This window comes from Mus caroli, unplaced genomic scaffold (genome assembly GCF_978045245.1).
Source record: "Mus caroli unplaced genomic scaffold, Mus_caroli_1 scaffold_20, whole genome shotgun sequence".
In the NCBI taxonomy this organism is placed as follows: Eukaryota; Metazoa; Chordata; class Mammalia; order Rodentia; family Muridae; genus Mus; species Mus caroli.
This window is the reverse complement of record NW_028227275.1, coordinates 43,789,149-43,806,238: the sequence shown is the minus strand read 5'-3', so window position 1 is coordinate 43,806,238 and position 17,090 is coordinate 43,789,149. Positions and strand designations below refer to the sequence as shown.

At 41.6% G+C, this 17,090-nt stretch overlaps 1 protein-coding gene across 7 annotated transcripts in view; it reads right to left on the bottom strand.

Moving 5' to 3' along the window:
• Gcnt1 (glucosaminyl (N-acetyl) transferase 1) overlaps positions 1–17,090 on the bottom strand; it is a 133,815-nt gene that overhangs the window by 69,686 nt on the left and 47,039 nt on the right. For 6 of the 7 annotated variants that reach the window (XM_029472444.2, XM_029472443.2, XM_029472442.2 and 3 more), the window contains one exon: positions 10,935–14,476. The exons of the other annotated variant lie outside the window; for it this stretch is intronic. In XM_029472444.2, coding sequence (XP_029328304.1) covers positions 13,061–14,347 — 1,287 coding nt within the window. In that variant the 5' untranslated portion in view covers positions 14,348–14,476 and the 3' untranslated portion in view covers positions 10,935–13,060. Of the gene's footprint in view, positions 1–10,934; positions 14,477–17,090 lie in introns of those variants that run through there. 7 annotated transcript variants of the gene reach the window in all.

The following is a 17,090-nucleotide window of genomic DNA, read 5'->3' as shown; positions in this document are numbered from 1 at the left end:
GAAAACAAAACCAAGCCAACTGCCACTCTTAGGAATCAGTATCTTTGGAAATAATCTCTATATTTAAGGAGCAGGTATGAGATGATAGATTTTTGCCTATAGGTGTGGCACCGTCCCTTGGGACATGGATAACCTACCAGTGGCCACATTCCCAAAGGATACTGACTCTCCTCCCCTTAGTAACCATCAAGAAACAAAGGTGCCTCTGCTAAGGACTGGGCCTTGGAGGTTCCTTGGCCAGCCATGTTGGAATTTTGACTAGATGGATCTTGCGAAGGTCTTACTCAGGTTACCATGGTAGGTGGGAGTTGGTGTGTATTACAGCCATGCCATGTCTAGAGGCTATCATTTCACAGCTCTCATCCATCCATCCTCCAGATTTTCCATTCTTCCCTTCCCCTCTTCTGTGCTGTTCCCTGAGCCTTGGAGTTGATATAGATGATTCATCCACAGAGAGCAGCCACAGCTACTTATACATGGCACTTTGACCAGTTGTGAACCTCTTCATTACCCTCTACCCACTGCCAACCCATCTCTGACCAAAGCTGAGACCAATCTCTTCCTTGGCTTCTTGGCTTCCAACACTGTAAGTTGAAGAATTCCAGGCATGTGGGCCCTACCCTGGGTCACATCTGAGCTCCTTTATGGCTCTTCTCCTATCATGGAATTTTTATAACATTGACAAGATTTAAATACTCTCTAAAACAATGTGGCTGGTTTTGTGTGTCAACTTGACAAGGGCTGGAGTTATCACAGAGATAGGAGCTTCATTCAGTTGGAAATGTGCCTCCATGAGATCCAGCTGTGGGGCATTTTCTCAATTAGTGATCAAGGTGGGAAAGGCTCCTTGAGGGTGGGACCATCTCTGGGCTGGTAGTCTTGGTTCTATAAGAGAGCAGGCTGAGCAAGCCAGGGGAAGCAAGCCAGTAAAGAACATCCCTCCATGGCTTCTGCATCAGCTCCTGTTTCCTGACCTGCTTGAGTTCCAGTCCTGACTTCCTTTAGTGATGAACAGCAATGTGGAAGTGTAAGCTGAATAAACCCTTTCCTCCCCAACTAGCTTCTTGGTCATGATGTTTGTGCAGGAATAGAAACCCTGACTAAGACACAATGGTTGAGAATCATTGATTTTTTTTAATGCAGTTTTTAAAATTATGTGGGTGCTATAGAACTCCATTCTTAGAGAAAGAGTAAATATGTAAATGCTTCTGTATTTCTTATAAATTTAGAGAGAAATGTAAATGGTACCTGTAAAAGTGTTAATGTTGGTTATACACAGATGTGGGGTCTGGCAATGGGGCTGAAGGATTTGTTTGTATGTACTTATGTTACAAGGAACTAACTGGTTTTGCTTAAAAGAAGAATACAATGAAATATTTAAAGACAAAGAATTAAACAAATTACTACAATATCTTGTTGCAAACAACCAAGCCAGGCAGAGTGGTACAAACTTATAATTAAATTTCAGGAAGCAGAGGCAGGAGGGTCACAAATTTGAAGCTAGCCTAACCTAAACCCCCAGACTGTTCAGGGATACATAAGGACCTCCAGTCTTGAAAATATCAAACAAACAAGAGATCATCACAGAAGTAAATAAACCAGAAAGAGAAAGTCAGTCTTCTAAAATCAGGTCAAACCATCTGCTTTGTTTATTCAATAATATACAAGGATATCTTTCTACATAAATTAAATATACACTAGAGAGAGGAGAGGAGAGGGGAGGGGATGGGAGGGGAGGGGAGGAGAGGAGAGGAGAGGAGAGGAGAGGAGAGGAGAGGAGAGGAGAGGAGAGGAGAGGAGAGGAGAGGAGAGGAGAGGAGAGAGAGATAGAGATATTAAAGTAATAAAATGAAAATTAAAAGTGAGAAAAAGGTAATCTCCTTAGCATCAAATGAACAAATACATAAAAAGTAAAATAAAATCTTTGCACATTTTGCTATGTCTCTGTATACAGGGGAAGATTATGCAAGAGAACACCAGAATTCTAATCCAATTACTTTTGAAGAATGGTTTTCAGGGGTGTGAGGACATTCCTTTGTATATTGTTTACTTTTTATTTTCTCTGTTGTAAAACTGATCATTCTCTGTAATTGGTGAATTAAAAAGATTTTAAGTAACTCTTAAAATGAAAAAAAAACAATTAAACATAAGAGCCCTGAAAGGGGAAAGTTTATCTGTGGGAGAGAGTTAATTATCTTACCCAGAACCTGTTTCTTTGGCATGCAGAGCTGGCTCATATTTCATAGTGAGAGGAAGTGCAGGTTTCTGCAGACACAGGAGAAGCTCTATCAAAAGCTATCCTTTGTAAGAGAGATTTACGACGACGGCCACAGGCCTCATCGTCTCACATAACCTCCCAAAAAAGTAGAGGTCTAACCTCTGGCCAGCAGATGACCACAGAGACCTGTGACCTAGGAGACCTCATCAGCAGAACAAGACAGCATTCAGCCTTGCCCCTTTGTCTAGAAGCCCAAGCCCTGGACCCTTTGGTAAGATAGGCACCCAGTTCATCCATCTTACCCCTCTAGGCTTTGTAAGTGTTTAGTGAACTTTGTGTGTCCTTGGTGACTGTCTGCAAGTTCATCCCATAGACTGAAGTGTTGAAATCTTCAGCGGAAGGAATACATTTTATTTCTTTATTTATTTTAATTTCCTGATAGAGACTCTATGTAACTGAGGCTGGCCTAGAACTCATTCTAGGCTGGTCTCGATCATGCAATTTTCTGGCCTCACTATCTTAAGTCCCGGCAACCCTGGCGAAAGAGTGTATTTAACGTTTTTCTATTTACTAATAGCTCAGAAACTCAAAAGTAAATAGGACACTATTGTGATTAGTTACAGACCAGCAAACTGGATAATCTAGGAGAAATGGACAGCGTTCAAAAACATACAGCCTATTAAAAACGGTGCAATGAAGAAACTGGAAGTCTGAATAGATGATTTGAGTAAAGAGATTGAATCAGTCATCAAAAGTCTTGAGGCTCAGTGGACACTGGTGCCTTTATTCCCAGCACTCAGCAGGCAGAGGCAGGTGGAGCTCTGAGTTTGAGGCCAGCCTGGTCTACATAATGAGTTTTAAACAGTCAATAGAGACCCGGAGTCAAGAAACGAGAACACATATACATACATATATACATACATACATACATACATACATACATACATATATACATACACATATATTAATTTTTATTTTCATTTTTTAAACTAGACAGAACTGGGATATAGCTCAGCTTGGTGCTTACCTGGAATGCATAAGGCCCTTGGCTTAAACCCCAGCACTGCTTTAAAAAAAGCAAACAAACTACAGGAAAAAAAAAAAAAACTACAGTCCAACACGCCTGACTATTCTTCTTCTAGTTTCATTTCTGTTATTGTGCTCAAACTCTCTTACAAAGAGCAACATAAGGAGATGAGGGAGGAGGCTTATGTGGCTTATAGTTCCACAGCCCATGTCATTGTTGCGGAGAAGGGAAGCTGGGAACTCACACTCTCACAGTCAAGAGCGAGGGAGAACCATTCATGCCTCCTTGTCTGCTAGCTTGCTTTTGTTCAGCTCCACTTAGCAAACAGAAGAAATAATAAGAACGGGCAAGCTTGGGCAGACAGACTAATAACCAACGGATACATGAAAGGGTGCTTGGTTTCACAAATTGTCAAGGAAGTACAAGTCACAAGTGACTACCAACACCAGCCAAATGATAACTGTTGGTAACATCCTGGATGAAGGCGAGCGAGCTCTTCTATGTGTTTTGTAAGAGTACAAGTCGACACCCCAATTATATAGAGAGCAGCATTATAGGATTCCCAAAACCTGAAGAATCCCAACTGGTGGGGAGCCATCAAAGAGACTGAAGTCTGTCCTGGTGCAATTCACAGCTGAGATCTGTGAATGAGTGAAGGCCTTTTAAACTGTCCTTTGCTCCCCTTAAAGGAGCACCCAGCCATTCCCTATCCCAGGGTTGTCCTTCTAGTCTGATGTATTATCCCTGAGTCCTTACCAACGAATCCTAAATTCCAGAAGTTGCTACTCTGCAGGTATGTACTTGCTCGCAGAAACACAAGTGTCCCCCGGCCAGAAGCAATCCTCTCAGGATCAGAACTGAATTGCCCTACTCAAGAAAAAGTGACTTATCCAATGCTAGACCAATCTCCAGAATAAGATCTGAAATCATATAACCTACCAGAACACTGTTCAACCAAGATTATTTGGCTGTGCAAATGTCTGTCTCACTGCTCTTTCCTCCCATGTGAAATCCTGAAGCTTCATTCATATATAGAAGACACTGGTCCCTGTTACTGCCCACTCGGGCCAGGCTGAATATATTCTTCCCTTCCTTTATGGTCATTCTTCTCTCTCATTGGACTGTCCAAGTGGCGGTTAGCTATATTTGGTTAGTTAGGGCTCCACGAGTTATAAGTATGGCCAGGTAAATGGATGAGTAAAATGTGGTGAGGGTGACAATATTCATCCCTGAGTGGGGAGGATGGGGGGAGGAGAGAAAGAAAGTGTGCTGTGGCAGCAGTGTGGATAAGCCAGAGGACACTCCGCAAAGGGAAAGAAGCCAGACACAGGACAAACAATTTCCCAGCCTCTTTGCAAGAACAATGTGAAGACAGCCTCATGAAAACAATAGAGAGTTGATTGTAGGAGCAGGAAAATGAAACAAAACAAAAACCATACAAACAAAAACCAGAGGGGATTTAGGTCTAAGGTACAAGTCACGATACAGAGTAACTCTGCTTACTACTATACCGTGTGCTTCAAATTTACTAAAAAGTAGACTTTTCTCTTTTTACAAACTTTATTGCTTGTTGTTTGTATCACTGAGTATTCGGAGGTCAGAGGTTAACTTGGGAAAGTCAATTCTCAGTGGCCCTCAAGAGTAGATCTTCAGTGTTTTCACCATACATACAAAGGCAACTGTGAAGTGTGATGAATACACTCATTAACTTGACTGTGGTAACTACTTAGCAGGGTGAGCATCTATCAAAACATCCTGCTATACGCTTTAATCACATATAATTTTCGTTGGTCAATTATACCTCAACAGCCTGGAGGCAAGGTGCAAATCTCTCTTTTTGAACTTCAAGTTTTTCTGTAGGCCTACTCACCTCTTCTGGCCTCCAACCCTGATTGTTGGTCTTTCCAGCAGGTTCCACCACCCCCTCACATTCCTTGGCAAATCCAGCAATTTGCTAAATCACTTAGAAACAGAAAGCCCAGCCCAGAAGGGCTCAGTTTAACACAAACCCCATATTCCCTTGCATTTCCTGGTCCTGCTGCTATTACTAACAAGTAAGGTAAACACAGGTTGTCCTGGATCTGGGTGCTTGAAACTTTCATGTATTTTATGTAGGGATACCTACTTCTCAGTCTTCCTATGTTTTCATCAAGTCTTTTTTTAAATATATATTTTTTATTTTTATTTTTTATTAGGTATTTTCCTCATTTACATTTCCAATGCTATCCCAAAAGTCCCCCATACTGCCCCCCCCCACTCCCCTACCCACCCACTCCCACTTTTTGGCCCTGGCGTTCCCCTGTACTGGGGCATATAAAATTTGTGTGTCCAATGGGCCTCTCTTTCCAGTGATGGCCGACTAGGCCATCTTTTGATACAGATGCAGCTAGAGTCAAGAGCTCCAGGGTACTAGTTAGTTCAGAATGTTGTTCCACCTATAGGGTTGCAGATCCCTTTAGCTCCTTGGGTACTTTCTCTAGCTCCTCCATTGGGGGCCCTGTGATCCATCCAATAGCTGACTGTGAGCATCCACTTCTGTGTTTGCTAGGCCCCGGCATAGTCTCACAAGAGACAGCTATATCTGGGTCCTTTCAGCAAAATCTTGCTAGTGTATGCAATGGTGTCAGCATTTGGAAGCTGATTATGGGATGGATCCCCAGATATGGCAGTCTCTAGATGGTCCATCCTTTTGTCACAGCTCCAAACTTTGTCTCTGTAACTCCTTCCATGGTTGTTTTGTTCCCAATTCTAAGAAGGGGCAAAGTGTTCACGCTTTGGTCTTCATTCTTCTTGAGTTTCATGCTCATCAAGTCTTAAAAGAGGAACTACTCTCTCAATAGCTCCCAAACTCCCCTCTCCCTCCTGCCTATAGGGTGCAGACAGGAAGACACCTGGGGCTAGCAGGCAAGGCTAACAAAACCAGCTAGCTTCAGGTCCAGCACTAGCTACTCTTTCAAAAAACAAGGGAACGGGTGATAGTGGAAGATACCTGGCCTCTGGCCTCCATTTGCAGACACACAAGGAACACACACACACACACACACACACACACACGGGGTGTGGGGTAGGGAGAGAGACAGAGACAGGTAGACAGAGAGAGACAGAGAGAGAGAGGCAGTCAGAGACACAGACAGAGAGAGACAGAGAGACGGAGAGTGAGAGAAAGGAATGATGCTTTAGTATTTACCATGCTTCTTCATTATTTTTCTCTCTGATCTCCACGTGCCCTTTAAGGGATCATTTTCAACAACTTCAAAATTAGTGAACTGTTTGTTTCTACCTATGTGACTTCTTACTGCATTTGCTATTAAAAGAAAGGAAGGAAGCGGGAGGGAGGAAGGAAGAGAGAGAGAGAGAGAGAGAGAGAGAAAGAGAGAGAGAGAGAGAGAGAGAGAGAGAGAGAGAGAGAGAGAGAGAGAGAGAGAGAGAAAGGTGGTTAGTGCTGTTGCTTTGTGGAAGAACCAAGCACACATGCCTGTCCCCCAAGAAGAGTTATACTCAAAGCAAAGCAGTAGCTTTGGGAGGAGACCTGAAACAATAGAAGATGGTTTTGCTTGAAAACAACAGATGCCCTCTGGGTCATGCCTGTCTAGCCAACAACTTTACAAGTTATACCTAGAATAGTACAGGTGATTATGCTAGGACGTAACCTTACCTGCAAGGTATGTAGAGCATGCAGTAAACTAATGCCCAGTAAACATCAGTTGAATGGGCTTCAAGGAACATATTAAAGTGGGTGTTCTTCTTTGAGTGGAAGGGTAGGGTAAAAAAGTCTCTAATGAGAAAACATTTCTTTTAAATCAAGTCAAATAAGAGAATTCTATCTAGGCTAGGACATTTTCTTAATGTGTCTAAAGACAACAAAAGTAAATTATAAACATCTAGCAATATTTAAACCAGCAGTGTTCAGAATTTCTTCCAATGGTTTCTTGGAACGACATAGATTTCTAATCTCGGCTAATCTTAAATGTGGAAAAATCTTTCACATAGACTGCACAAAACTCTCTAGTTAGACAGAATCTTCTATACCGACACTGCTTATCGAAGTCACGCCCACGGCGGGATGTTCACATAGACACTTTGGAAGACAGTGAATGGCTTCTCGTTCTGCTGAAGACAAGCATCCATTTTTCATTGGTAAGTAGCATGACATCAAAATCTTACCTGATACAAAATAAATAAATAAATAAATAAATCCATATATATGTATTAAAGATGTTTTTATTTTTATTTATTTGTGTTTGTATGCATAAACACCCTATGTCTGGAGTGTCAAAAGAAGCCAGAAGAGGGTGTCAGTACCTTGCTGCTGGAGTTACAGGAGGTTGTTGTTAGGCTACCCTCAGATGGAGTATTCTAAGATACGGAGACGCAAACTGGGCGGTCTGCATTTCTCCGAAGTTTACTGACCCCTTATCTCACAAGAACAGCATGGCCACAGGCTTCTGCTATCCTATTAGCCAGGGGCCCGCCTCGTAAGTTTGCTTACAGAGGTCCCTTTTGCCTTCTATGGTTCTTTTTCCCTTAACTAAAATCACCCTACCTATAAAACTTCAATAAAAACCTATAAAATTCCCTTTTCATGGGGCTGCTCTCCCTTCTTTTGGAGATAGCCTGGATGTTCATTTTCCCAAAATAAAGCTTTACCTTTCAGCCTCAGTGGGGCTGTGGTGGTCTGGTTCTTTAAGCTTCACAGTTGAGTCACTGGCATTGGTGCTGGTGATCACTTGCATCCTCGGAAAGGTCAGTAACGGCTCTTAACCTCTGAGGCATTTCTCCAACCCCACATATGTATCTTTTAAGGAGCCAAATGCAAAACCTCCACCAACCCAAGCACTCTGGGATCTTGAGGACAGACTGACATATCCTACGTATGCATGGATGGCTCTTTCATAAAATAACACCAGTGCCAGCACTACCCCACCCCACCCCCCTGATAGCATATTCATCGCTCTTCTGGTTACTTCTGGAAATTGCTTTTCTTGACCTATACAACTGAGAAATCTCATAGCTACAAAAGCATAAGGCCTTAAAACAGGCTGCTAAGCTCCACAGCTTAAATCCAAAACATTTCCTGGAGTAACAAGAAGGTGGCAGGGTCCCTCCGCCTTGAGTAAACATGCAAGATATAGAGGGAGTAGGATTCCCTAAGGCAAACCATATGACATACAAGCTCCAAATACAGATTTGACAGCCAGCAATTTTATGGAGCTAGAGGGAATGACTCAAAAAGGTGCAGTCTGGGGAACACCCCAAGCACGGATTTCTGTTCATTATCTTTGTTATTCTAGAAGGTCGGATCATAAGTAGTTTTCCTCAACACAAGCTCTAAAGTATTGAGAATGAATATTTTGAAAATATCCATTGGCATCAAAACTGCTAATTTGATCCCTAATCTGGTTTGGATTAGCACATTCCTGGTAATGGGAAATGCTGGGGCTGGAGATGTAGTTTGGTTGGTAAAGTACTTGTCCACCAAGCCCGTGAATCTGAGTTTGAGCCCCATAAACTATGTAAAAATGCACAGCAGGACAGAATGGCTTTTGCAGTTCCAGCACTGCGGAGGAGAGACAAGGTGTCTGGGGCCTGTAGGCCATCTCGCCTAAGCTGCTTGTTAAGTTCTAGGTCAGCAAGACCCTTCTCAAAGGAGGGTGCCCAGTGTTCTGAAGAATGACACCTGAGGTTATCCTGCAGAGAGTTCACATACACATGAAGGCACGCACACCTTAAAAGAAATAAATTTGAAACCAGGAGGAATGGCACTTGTTTGGAATCCCAAGATTTGAGAGTTGGGGCAGGAGAATCAGGAGTTTGAGGCCCCTTTGGCTTATATTACAAGACCATACCCAAGTCAACTAATCAATCAGTTTGATTGATCAATCAATCTAGAACTGAGAGTAGCTCTGCCCAGCATTTGAGAGCTTGATAGTCTCCCTAGCAGGGAAAAAAAGGAAAGAAAGAAAGAAAGAAAGAAAGAAAGAAAGAAAGAAAGAAAGAAAGAAAGAAAGAAAGAAAGAAAGCCAGTCAGCCAGGCAGGCAAGTAAACAACAAAAAAGGTAAGTAGTCTTTTATAAATTTGTGTTTTCAAGTTTTGAGAAAGATTGAAAATCCATCTATTTTGTTACTTTCTAGAATCTGCTTCATCTAAAAATGTCTAGAATCTGTCACTTGCTGAGTTCTGAATGTAGGAGGCACAGCCAAGGGAAAAGGGGACCCTCCTCCCCAATACTGAGAGCTTAGTCCGGATACCAGCATGGTCTGACATGTTGAACAGTCTGGGTGCTCGCAGCAAAATGGATGGATTCCAGAGCTTTCTGAAAACCTGGATATTTTGTAAACTTGTCAATGATATTATTATTTTGTGCTGGAAATCAAATCAAGACTCTCATAAATGCCAGACAGACTAAGGAGCCACAGAACTTTATAGGCATGAAGTTAACCCGTGGGAAACTGCTCTCTCCATCAGTGAAACAAGCTGGTACCTCCAGCATCTGAGAACGTAACTCACAGCCTGCTCCTAACCTCCCTGTCTTCATCTCTTTGTATGGCCTGTTTTGTCTTGGGTTTGGGGTTTTGTTTTTGTTTTGTATGACCCTGTCTGGCCTGGAATCAGCTATAGAAACCAGGCTGGTGATAGGTTTATAGTGATTCTCCTGCCTCTGGAGTTCACCATCACTTCTAGTCTTTCATCTTACTTTGCAATATAATTTTCTCTATCACATTTTCCTTTCATTTTTACCTTGGTAAAAAAGTTTCAAGATGTCTCTGTCTTGCTTTTTTTCATCACTGCTCACAAGTATAAAAACCATATATATTTTTTTTCCACAAATATAAAAGCCTTTATTGTGATTGGTGGAGCTAAGGAAGGAATAATGTGTGCAGACATAGCATTGGTTTCTCAATGACTGATTTTATTTGTGATATGAATGATTCATTCAAAAACATAAATAGTTTCGCATTTTATACTTAATGACAATGATTTAAACAACTGAAAACATCCAGTCCTATCTACCCTACATAGCCTCTACCAACCAAAACTCATGGGAAGGGGAAATCAAGTCTCTTAAATGAACTCTACTCAATATATGACACAAACACATGTTTAGAAATATTAATGCTCCCAGATTTCAAGGTGAAACTGTTGTTTTGTTTTTTAAACCTCAGCTTCGGAAAAACCTAGGCCAATTGCCTATAAAATAACCTTTTTAAATTAACTTATTTCTAAGAAATGATACATATAATCTTGATTTACTTAAGAACTAGAATCCCATTTTATTTGTGAATGTGATTACTAAAAATTTTCTATAAAAGACCTCAATGATAGCATTAAAATTAGTGTTTACTAACAAACATGACTTCAACATAAACAAAGCCTGCCTCTCTCCACGTGAACTGGAATTGTACTCTTCGAGAGTGTCTGAAGGTTTCATTTCCAAGTTCCCTTTTTAGTTCTTTGAATTATTTATCCCACTGTGTGAATTTCTTTTGCTTTATTGAAAAACTCTAAAAATAAAATCCAGTGAGTCATGGTAAACAGACACTGTACAAGCCCTGTGCCAGGCACTGGGTTTGTACAGTGTTTGACAGCATCAGACATGGTTCAACAAGTGCAATGGTGCGAAGGTGAGGTAACACAAAGTATGGAGGCTTCACAGCATTGACTCGAGGCTCTGGAATCCTAGAGCCTAGTTTTACTCCTGGAGTGGGGCAAAAAATAAAAATAAAAATGAAAATGAAAATAAAAATAAAAATAATAAAAATAAAAAATCCTCAAACTTGCCATTTAACTGAAATTGGAGCCCCACTACAATAAGAGTGTTTAAGATGAATAACATCAAACAGTTGATTAAAAAAAAAGTACTTGTAGCTAAAAAAAATAATTTCCAGTTTTGCAAAGTTCAAGAGTTCATCTAGTATAAAGCAAACTGGGATAGATATGTTGACCACCGGTGACCTCAGGCTGGGGTTCCTGCTTGCTGGATCCCTAGACTACTGCCTTAGCCCTATGTTTTCAAGATGGAAAAAGAAAAAGAAAAACTGCCTAAGTCACAGCGGTTTGCACAAATGATATGTCACCAGGAACCACTGGCTTTAGATTTAAAAGAAGCTCCGTCTTATAAGTAAAAGCCTTTCTACTAAAAGAACCATTGGACAAATTGACTGGACAAAAGAAAGAAATCAGAAGCCAGTATAGATGGTATCAGCTGCATCACCATCATTGCTGGTGGTCCATGGCCAACACATTTCTATTGGTCCAAAACAAACCCCAGCTCATCTACTGATTCTCAGCTTTTCTAATAAGACTTGTCATTAGAAAAAATATTTTATAGCTTTGAGACAGAAAACATACTTCCTCCTTTGAATGTCTTAAAACTGTCTGATATTATGATTTTTTTGTGGATTATTAAAGTTGGCTATGTTTTAAAAATAAAGGTACATGGTAACGGTTCTTATTTAAAATCAAATGGCAAGTCTTCACATTCACTAGAATTCTGGATGAACAGTTTATATTTAGCTAAATAATACTAAGAGAAAACAAAGAAACCAATCTCCTGCATTGGAGAGGAGAGACAGAACTGAAGAAACCCTATACTGTTTGCCTTTGGGTGAAAATACACTGTAATGCCACAGCTCTTTTCAAACACTTCATGAGGACACATGTGTACTTCTCTACTTCTTTCCCCCTCACCAAGGCCACAAGAGAGGAAGGAACTAGAAGCTAGCAGGTTAAGAGAATTGAGTGGGCAGATAACACGAATACTCAAGGCCAGAATGACACCACCTGAGACACAATTGGATCATTTCTTGGGACCGAGCCAATTACTAGCCTTAAACTTGTGCCAGGGGCTTAGCAATGGCCTTAGTAGATTCCCTTCTTCCCTTGGATGCCTACTTCATCCTCCCTAGTTTTCTGCACTAGTTACAGGTGACTGGGTCACATCAAAGACCTAAAACACAGATAGAGGGTCCTAAAGCAGCAACACGTGTGCTGCGTGATGGTACGAACAGTCTGGGAAGACAAGAACAAATACGTATCTGTAAAATTGAGTTGATTGTCTTCTCGAAGAGTTCTTGTTATCTTGCCCAGCCTGGCCACTATCACTCGAGCTTAAACAATCCCCCCTGCTTCACAGGCAGGGGCCACACACCCAGCTAGCTCCTTTTAAATAACTGAAGAATATTCGTAGATATCGGTGAACTAGAAACTGATATTTGCTTTTAAAAACATGTATGTGTACTTATAAGCAAAAATGAAGACAGAGCCATTCGTGCTAAACATATTTTAAGCTCCCTGAGATGACGCGTGGAGACTCACTACCCAAAATCACAGCAGGAAGGAAATTATTTACAAGGATAACTTAGAGTAAAACCGGTCTATTCCAAAAAACATACAAGATGAATCATATCTTTGTGATTGGTTGCTGCTACAAATTTGTTCATGTCAAGAAAATTATCGTGTTTAAAATCTTCAAGAGACTTTTGGCATAAATCAAATCTCATTTAGATTAAGTACCTGGGTTCTTGGATTAGTTCTCGAGGCTGACATTTTTTACTGGCCTCTTTCCCAATCACCTGGGTTCCCTCTGTCCGTTAAGTCTTCCCAGCCTCCAGCCATCCTAACTCAGTCCTCACATTTCCTCTAGAACACTTAAGGTATCAGCCTCTCCTGTAACTATATTCTGTAGGATTCATGCAGTTTCCCTGACAGGAAGACTTTAAAGTCATCACCCCAAGAAGGACCCCATAGGAGAGACGGGAAGCAGAGGAGAGTACAGTTTGAGCATCCTTATCTTCCCCAGGGCTGCCAGCAGCGCTTAGTGTTCTAAGTTCTCCAGGGCTTTACGCCTCAGATGCTCATCCAAACACTGGATGGCATAGGGGTCAACATCCATGTCAAACTTATTGGCAAAAAGGTGGTGTTGGCGCAGCATCCAGCTCAAGTCACCAGCTCCGAAGATGCACACAGAGCGCACGTGGACTCCAGCGCACGGTGGATAAGGGGCACCGTTGGAAACATCGCCTTCGAAGTACTGCCACTTGACAAACCTAGCAATGGCATTCATGTCTGACAAGTCATACTTGTGGCTTGAGGGGAACGAACCAGGGACTTCGGGGATCCTTTGGATGGTGGCCCAGAGGAACTCATCTGGGCTGTATGTGTCCTGTGCCCATTCCATCAACTTTTGAATATTTTCATTTTCCAGCACGTAGCCTACATATTCCCTACTGACCACGAAGTAGGCACTGCCTGAAAAGAGAGGAGTTTTGAGTGGGGGTGGTGCTTTGCCTATTCCAGTGTTGACCAGCTTCCCATCGACAACGGTGTATCTTTTTTTCCATCTCTCTTCCTTGTTGGGAGGCATCTTCTCAGTTTCCAGGCTGTTTTCCCCTGTGGAGCACTTGAGCTTCCTGACAATTTCCAGGTTGGTTTTAATGGGGAAATCCATACCACAGAGATTGATCAAGTACTTCCAGTTTGCATTCATTCTGTACAGGTCCTTCATGCAGTTGAGGTCAGCCTTAACCCGACTCCAGGACGCATAAACAACACTCTCCAACTGGCTGGCCACAAAGACATTATCAAAGCAGGATGCGATGCCCTGCACCGCGTCTAAAAAGAATTCCTCTGCTTTTCTGTCCACGTGAATGCAGTAGAAATTCTGAGGCATATAGATGGCCCTCAGGAGCCTGTCAAGCATTTCAATCTTATGATGAACCACGATGGAATATGCAATTGGAAAGCCTACCTCTTCTTTACTAAGAGGCTCCACAATATATTTGCGTGTCCTGATGAAAGAGGCACAATCGCGGGTCATGTTTATATAGTCATGGGGTGTCCACCTCGGGCGCTTCTTGAATTGCACTGTTAGTATCTCAAGCTTCACCTTCTGGATTTCTTCTGGGTCACCCTGTAAAATCCTAGTGCAATTAACATTGCTGTAAGGATCATCTCCAGCCAGCTCCAAGTGTCTGACACTAAAAAATTCAGGCTTCTGATGCATTCTTAAACCAGAGAAGGTAATTAAAGAGAGGACAAGGAGCATAAAGTAGTATTTTGTAGGACAAGAGAAAAGTCTCCTCCGAAACAAGTTTCTCGTCATTTCAAAGAACAGTCAGAGGCTTCGTGGTGTAGTGGGACAATCTTCTAGGCCTTGAACGCCAGTGATGTTTCCTCCAGTGTCCTGATGTGGCCAGATGAGATGCCAGTTTATCAGAGGGACAAGATATCCCTGCACAGGACAGAGCGAACAAAAACAAACAAAAAAGAAAGAAAAGAAAAGAAAAGGAAAGGAAAGGAAAGGAAAGGAAAGGAAAGGAAAGGAAAGGAAAGGAAAGGAAAGGAAAGGAAAAGAAAAGAAAAGAAAAGAAAAGAAAAGAAAAGAAAAGAAAAGAAAAGAAAAGAAAAGAAAAGAAAAGAAAGACACACAACAAAGAACATATTTAGTAAGTGCAATCATTTACACTGTCTTCTCGGGCTCAAAACTATCCCCTTTGCTATGAGGCCAGATTTTCTTACTCAGGAGGCAGAGGCAGGCGGATTTCTGAGTTTGAGGCCAGCCTGGTCTTCCAGGACAACCAGGGCTATCTATACAGAGAAACCCTGTCTCAAAAAAACAAACAAACAAAAAAGGAGGTTGACTTAATTAGAGAATAGAGATGGCTTAATAGAAAATCCATTGTTCTCATATTAAAGCCAGAAGCAGGGGTAAAAATAAACACCAAACCTAATTCAAAGATGTCTTAAAATTGCTATGAGAGACAACTGAGGCTTGATGTGGTGGCACAAACCTTTCGTCCCAAAACTTAGGAGGCAGAGGCAAGTCTGCTCTATGTAGTAAGTTCCAGGACAGCCAGGACTATCTCAACACCTGGAAAATCTGATCTGCAGATATACAGAACAAGGGCACAGGTGGAGACTGTGGCCATAATGTCTCAACTGTCCACATGCCACAAATGCCAGGGCTCTGCTGGTTTAAGAATAAACACCTCTATCTTCATATCATCACTAAATTACTCCTGATGACATCAACAGGCAGGAGACCCTTGCAAGGGTCAGATCCAGCCTGCCTTTGGTTGATTCAGGGTGGTGACACACTTAGAGAAAAGGTTAAAAACACTTGAGAATCTGAAGACCCTGGAAGCAAGACAATTCTGCTGAGTTTTCAAAATGGACTTAAAAGGCCTAGCTGAACTGGAGCCAGATTGGTGACTGTGTTGAGCTGATCCCTAAATGTAGTTCCATTGTGATAATCTGTTTAATGGACAATACTGATTTGCATCTCCTACGTAAACTCTGACAGATTATAAGCCCTTACAAAACACAATACTTGGGCTCAGGGTGTAGCTTAGTTGGTTGAATGCCTGGTTGGCAGGCAAATATCACGGGATCCAGTGGCCAGCACCACATAAAATCAGACACAGAGCTCATCTGTAACCCTAACATTAAGGAGGTAGAGGCAGAAGGGTCAGAATTACCAGGTCATCCCTGGATAAACTAAAAGTTTGAGGCTACCTGAGAAAAAACAAAATAAACAAAAAACCCAAACCAAACAAACCAAAATGATACCCACTTCTGCAACTTATGGTAGGTCTAAATTCAAATGCCAAGAACCCAACCAACTTTTAATATATAAAATAAATAACGAATAAATTTATATATACTACATAGTATATTATACAGTTTATATTTGTATATTTTAATTATTTATATATAAGTATATAATAAAAATAAATATAAGTATGTTTATATAACTACATAATATATTAGTATATATAAGTATATTAGAGCATACTATATATAATTAGTATATTATATATACAAAATAATATAATATAGTTTACTATATATACTAAATAAATAGCACAGTGTGTGTACACACTCACACCTGTGGAAGGGTGAGTATGTATATGCTTGTATAAGTGTATTGTTTCTCAGTTGCATTTTGGCATGTCTTTTTGCAACAGGGTCTCTCATTGGCCTACAGAGGACCAAGTACGGCAGGCTGCCCAGTCAGTGGGCCCCGGGCCCTGACTTTATCTGCCTCTCAGCACTGAGATGGCAAGCTATACAACGACACCAGCTGTCTTTCTTTTTCTTCTTTTTTGGTCATGGAGCACCACAGCTGGCTTGGAGTAAATTTCTGACAAAAATATGTGATGCCACTTGAAAATATTTCATTAGGAAGTACTTTGTTATTACAAATAAAACAAAGTGAGAAATAAATAAATCACTAATCATTATAAGTATAGGATAACATTAAGAAGGCAGATGGAGGGAAGTTGAGAATATAATCCAGAGTGAGGTATCCTAGACCCAAAAGGACACACACGACAGGAGTCTAGCATGGCTGTCCTCTGAGAGGCTCCACCCAGCAGCAAACTCAGATGAGGATGCAGAGACCCAGTGCCAAACAGTAGATGGAGCTTGGGGACTCTTATGGAAGAATTGGGAGAAGAACTGCAGGTCCCAAAGGGGATTGGGACTCCACACAAAGACCAACAGAGTCAACTAATTTGGACCCTTGGGGCTCTCAGAGAGTGAACCACCAACCAGACAACATACACAGGCTGGACATAGCCCCCCTGTATCACTCCAACATATATATCAGATGTGCAGCTTGGTCTTCATGTGGGTCCCAAACAACTAGGGTAGGAGGCTATCCCAAAAGCTGTTACCTGTCTGTGGGATATGTACTTCTAACTGGGCTGCCTTGTCTAGCCTCAGTGAGAAAGGATGTACTTAGCAGAGACTTGATGTGCCAGGGTAGGAGGATACCAAGAGGGACCTCCATCCTCTCAGAGGAGAAGGGGAGAGGGAGAAGGATTGTGGAAGGAGGTGACTAG